Genomic DNA, 5,708 nt, shown 5'->3' with positions numbered 1-5,708 from the left:
ATACACACTCCCTCTCTCTCTCTCTCTCTCTGTCACACACACAACACAAACACGCACACCTCTCTCCCGATCCCTGCAATCCGAATCCGAATCCGACAGCATTTTTGAAAATCCGACTCCGAATCCGAATCCGACGACAATTTTGAATCCGAATCCGAATCCGAATCCGATTCTTTAAAAATTGTAAATCCGCTCCGAATCCGAATCCGATCGGATTCGTTCATGTCGGATCCGACGCACAGCACTATTGCACGGTAATTTACAAAGATAGCAGTTGTATCGCAGTTGTGCTGATAGCCGTTGCATCAGGGTTCGTGAAGATAGTGGTTGTATTTAGGTTTGTGATGATAGCGGTTCTATGTCGGCTGTCGTTTCAGAGTCGACGATCATGCTGGAGTGGGTGCAGGCGCTTGCCGACAACATCAAGGCAGCGGACACGGCATCCGAGCGGCGCTTCATCGAACGGCAGTACAGACTGCTGAGCAGCGAGCTGTGTCGGCGGCATGGCACTGCGCCACGCATCGTGCTCAGCGGCGACGGCTTCGTCGTCGTCGCCAGCGAGGACACAGAGGGCGCCAGGAGCAGCGACGTCGACACGCGCGAACTGCTGTCGCTGAACCCGCTCGCAGTGCCGGCGGATTTCTCGAACGTGAAGCGTGAGGGTGCGTCGTACACGCGCCGTCCGTCGAAAACGCGGAAGCGTCATTGTTGAAGAAAATGTTGTAAATATTTGAGCGTCAAGCGGTAAAGAGAAACGAGTGTGATCACACTTGTCCTTTGTAGAAAAAAATTATTTTTAATAAAACTTCATAAATATTAGAAAAACATTCACATTCGCATCCTGCATGTGCCGCGCGGGTATATCAAGGGGGTGGGGATTAAAAAAGCCTACACGAATCTAGAATCCACTTCGAAACGTAGGATCTACGACTTGATATAATAATCATTGCACTATAACAGCCGAGTAATAATAACAATGAATAGGACACGCCATTCTCAATACTTGCACATCACGCAGTGTCGCGCCAGGCCGGTTGTCTGTTCGCAAAACGTCACTCAACGATGCCCTGGCAGTTCTACCAGTAATTCAGTTCCATCCAGCAAACGATCGTGAATAAGTTGCTGCGCCTTCCCATCAGCTGGCTGGTTGCTGGGGAGCATTCCCGCCAAAGCTGTGCTACTGTTGTTCAGCAAAATATGAGTAGTAGGTGAGGCCGAACACCTGGCTCGCAAAGTTCACCCCGCACAGCCACCAGAGGGCGTAGGAGAGTATGCCGCGGAAGAACAGCGGTGGGAACACCTGCTTGAGCGTTACTATGGCAACCTGGAACTGCTCGGTGGCATCCTTCAGCGAACTGCCGATGGCATCGGGAAGCTTGGCGAACGGAGACGGTGGCGCCCTCTCATGCTCTGTTTGCGAGTAGTCCTCACAGATGGCGCTGCTGCACCAGCTCCCATCACCTGTAAATAACAGAAAGTTTTCGCAGCCGACGTTCTATATGAAGACAACATCTTTCGAGTTAATCTGACTAAGAAATCATGGTTTCGAACTGTCTCATACAGTAGTTATTGTACTCACCTAGTGTTTTGAGTAGGAACAACACATTAAGTATAAGTATTGCTGGCACGACGTAGTGTAGCGTCACCACGCACAGGTAGTAAAATACTCGCGCGACCTGCAATAACAACAAATGTTAATTAAAGGGATACATTTCTCTAGGTTCTTCAGATATTTTCAGCTCAGATAGGTTAAAATTACGCTTCATAAAAAGTTTTATGGTTCAATATTTATTAGAAATATTTAAAAAAAAATGTTTTACAACTGACGGCTATACCGTTGCTTACAACGACATGGCAGGCATCCACTGAAAAGTTTCGCAATGCAACGTTTCGGCTGCAGGATACAGACCGAGGGTGTTTCTTATTTATTAATTTATGAGCAGAAGTATTGCAATATCTTATAAACGACAGTTTCAGTTATAATATGGATAAATTTGTCTTAAAATAAATATCGTTTGGCATTTAATAATTGCACTTTTGTGATTAGCCATCGGTCTGTAACGTGCAAAATAAATGGGCAAATGCGCAACTTTTTCAGGGTGGCAGCACAGTCATGGGTGTCATGTCAGTGCCTAAAAATTAAGATTTCGAAAATTCAATGTTTTATGACAAACGTGAATGCGTAATTATAGATATTTATAGGTATGTGCTATTATTTATAAATCTATCATAATATACTCTCAAATTCTAGAGGAAAGTATCCCTTTAAATTACTTTAACAAAACCGAACTGTAGTCCTATCAAAGTGAAACTGTAATCATTTCAAAGCGATAATTTGACCAGAATTTGCCTTTGGAAGCCACCTAGTGGTGTAGATTAAAATTTATAACCCAATTACAACTTACAATATAATTCTTAGCAGCAATAGTTTTTAACAATACTTTTAAGAAACATGCATGTATTATTGTATGACTATAGTGTAATGAGGTGTAGACTCACAAAGCTCTATGCTGGGCTAACCTCTAAACACTGCTAACCTGCCTATGTGCACATGGATGCAAGCTGACATCCTATATCAATAACCTTCTACATGCGTATGAGAATCGTGCTATGTACACGGCTATTGCGCGCTCACCATTCTCTGCAGCTCAGTGCTGGAGATGCGACCAGCTTCCTTGCTCATCAGCTGCACACGGTCGTAAGCAAGGTTGAGGTAGGCCTGCAGGTGCAGGGTGAGGAGACACAGCCTCAGCGTCACCATGGCAACGACCGCCCACAGCCGGAACGACTCGTAGCCGTCCGAACTCATCCTACCGCGAGACCACCGTTACTCACGGATTATTCATCACAATACCACAGAATTAACCAAGAATTACCACAGAATTAACCAAAACTACCACAGAATGAACAAAGAACTACCACAGAATTACCTAAAATATTCACAGCAGTAATCAAGCCCACCCTTCCATTTCTTTTCACATTTAAGCGTTTTCCACTTAACCTACCCCTGTCAGGATACGATGGCAATATAACTTACAGGATTCCGTATTTTCCCCAAGTAACCTGAGTAAAGATTTCCCTGCCAATCGGCTTGATCCACAGCAGCATGACTATCAGGGGCGACAGGAAATTTACATGTAGTAATAATCTGAAACGAGACGCGAAAACGCTTTCATAACGTACTGTATACGCCATATTAGGATACCGCAGTTGGCGCCACATGAATGTAAATCCCCAGTGGGCGTACTCTTGTTGGTGACCGCTTGGTTGAAAGGATAAATACCAAAAAAAAATCTAACTACTATCTATCCATGCATCCACTCCGATGCATCATCCATTCCTCCATTCCATGCCATCCATTCCCATCTCCCACCGCATCCATCACATCCCATCCGCATCGTCAATGCCATCCCATGACAGTGCCATGCCATCCATCGCGAGCGCTACATTCCCATAGCCATGCCATGCCATCATCATGCCATTCCCATAGCCCAAGGCCATTCCCATCCCATCCCCAAACTATTTAAAAAGATAATAAGAAATCAAAAGATAAATGACATTTAAATAATAAAAAATAAAAAGTAAAAACGTAAAAAAATTAAAAATAATAACACAATACTAGAAGAGGTAGGTAAAATGGGAAAAAAAACGGAAAAGAAGGGAAAAAAATTAAGTTCGCCCACCACTGGCGACTCGAACCTTGGTAAGAATCCGAGGGGATGTGAATGATGCCGCAATGTTCTAGCGATTAGGCTCACTGCGCAATTAACGGACGTACGTGGCATGTTTAATCTGTACGGCCCACCGCCATCTATTGATGAAATTGGAACTTTATCGATTTTTTAATTTTTGTTTTAGGCCAGAAACCCACCTCCCAGGACGTTGCTGATTATCTGAAAATATTTTCTTTAGTTTTCCTCTAGGCTAGGAGTTTCTCTAGTTATGCTCGAGTACGAAACTAATTTCGCTGACTGTAACAACGGATTCTTATATATATAGATGACAGCGTCTTATACGCCTGTATACTTTCTCGGGGGTCTTTTAATTTTTGGCGAAATTTCGCACAAACGCGAAAAGGTAACAACACCGAGCATGAGGGAGCGAATAATTGTCACTCACCGAATAATATGAATGGAATATCCTTAATTCCGGAAGACCGAACGCCCGAAATTGATTCCGTCAAGTGGGATGAATTCGCCAAAAAAATATCTGTACTCCTGCGGAAAGATATTGGCCGTATACAGTACGTTATGGTATGGGAGAGAACCGTTTTCGCGTCTCGTTTAGCAAGATTATTACGCACATGAAGAGCATTTCCCTCGCTCGCCCCTCTGATAAGTATTCAGTTGCTAATTGCTGTTGGGCTCTAATAGTACGAAATGAATATGTATGGCGAGAGGGAGAAAGGATTAAAAAATGTTGCGGTAGAATTATAGGCTCCAGATCTGTGTGGCATTCTGTAGTTTACCGTAAGTTTTCGTTCCTGGAGAGTTTGATAGATAAATTAAACAACGGCTCTGAGCAATCCTAGGTCATATAGAAACAGGAACTTCAGCGTAAGAGACGCCGATTCCTGCTGCAAGATCTTTTTAGAATGCCAATTTAATTACCGAGAGACGAATTATGCCGAGATGAAGAGAGAGAGAGGGATGATGAGAGGACAGAATTTGGTACGATAGGATGAGACGGAGCAGCATGGAGGAAGGACAGAATGCAGTCAACAATATTATTCATGACGGAAGAGGAGAGCCAGGCAGACGCCCACGGCGCGCAGGAGTGAGGATCAAATAATTCGCCCTTTCACTCACGGGTAGTGTCGCTCGGACCGCGGTATGGCGAGGTAGGATTCCGTTAGAGCCCAACCTAGTCTACTTGCATCTGCTTACAGCGGCACGGCATTGCGCTGAAAATTTAATAGTTGAGATTGATGCAAGGTTTCAGATCGCTGCTCGCCCAGGAGTAAAAGGTAGTGACCACGAAGTACTCAGTATCAAAACAGAGGGCTGACTCCCAAATATACCAGAAAAATATTTTGAAAAGTATTACACGAGTATCAGTTCAATTTATTATGCACATAAATAAGAAGAAACTATTGGATACTTAGGATGATTTGGGGACTTATATTCGGGGATCTAACTGCTCATTAACGCTGCCTCCTTGTTTGATATCACATACATTTTACAGCAAGTGCATACAGGCTGTCTTTAATCATACGGGGGCGTTATCTTATTGCTTCGGCAATATTTCTAGCGGCGTAATTCTGCTGGGTATGTGTCAGTTTTGTATCATTACTGTTCGGTGGTAGCTCATTACTCTGTTCATGCTGTTTCAATTCTAGTGCTCTAATAAAACAACTGTCGTTAATTCTTGGCGTTAATTTCTGTCGGGTATTGTGATGAATAATCCGTGGAAGTAAGTCTGCTATCATTCTTCTGGAGTTCCATCGCCTCAGGCCTCCTGTCTTCTCCAGGCCCCTGGATCGACTTCCTCCATTTCTCTCCACACGCCTTTACTCTCATGCGCAGGCGTGTAGCTTTATAAGTCGCCTGACTTCATAGCTGTCAACTCACACCACGGACCGCGCTAGGTCATGTACTGACATGCACGGTGGGCAAACGTGTTACCACTGGTTACGGTCTCCGTCTGAGTGCCAACAATAAGACGGTCTACGACGTCGCTTTCCCGTGCAGAACCTCAAGGACCGCTCT

The 5,708-nt window shown here is 44.3% G+C and overlaps 2 protein-coding genes across 4 annotated transcripts in view; one reads left to right on the top strand and one right to left on the bottom strand.

Annotated features, from left to right (window-relative positions):
• The window catches only part of LOC106810533, a 6,432-nt gene extending 5,613 nt beyond the window's left edge, over window positions 1-819 (top strand). The window contains exon 7 of the mRNA XM_014813916.1: window positions 378-819. Coding sequence (XP_014669402.1) covers window positions 378-712 — 335 coding nt within the window. The 3' untranslated portion in view covers window positions 713-819. The remainder of the gene's footprint in view (window positions 1-377) is intronic.
• Window positions 774-5,708, bottom strand: part of LOC106810532 (transmembrane protein 161B-like) — a 19,320-nt gene continuing 14,385 nt past the window's right edge. For all 3 annotated transcript variants that reach the window (XM_014813912.1, XM_014813914.1, XM_014813915.1), the window contains exons 9-12: window positions 3,038-3,148; window positions 2,636-2,810; window positions 1,580-1,676; window positions 774-1,461 (exon numbers count right to left, since the gene is read on the bottom strand). In XM_014813912.1, the coding sequence (XP_014669398.1) occupies window positions 1,178-1,461; window positions 1,580-1,676; window positions 2,636-2,810; window positions 3,038-3,148 (667 nt within the window). In that variant the 3' untranslated portion in view covers window positions 774-1,177. The remainder of the gene's footprint in view (window positions 1,462-1,579; window positions 1,677-2,635; window positions 2,811-3,037; window positions 3,149-5,708) is intronic.

The sequence above is a fragment of the Priapulus caudatus genome, unplaced genomic scaffold, assembly GCF_000485595.1.
Source record: "Priapulus caudatus unplaced genomic scaffold, Priapulus_caudatus-5.0.1 Scaffold449, whole genome shotgun sequence".
NCBI classification, from domain to species: Eukaryota; Metazoa; Priapulida; class Priapulimorpha; order Priapulimorphida; family Priapulidae; genus Priapulus; species Priapulus caudatus.
Note: the sequence above shows the minus strand (reverse complement) of the source record. Positions and strands in the feature narration are given on the sequence as shown.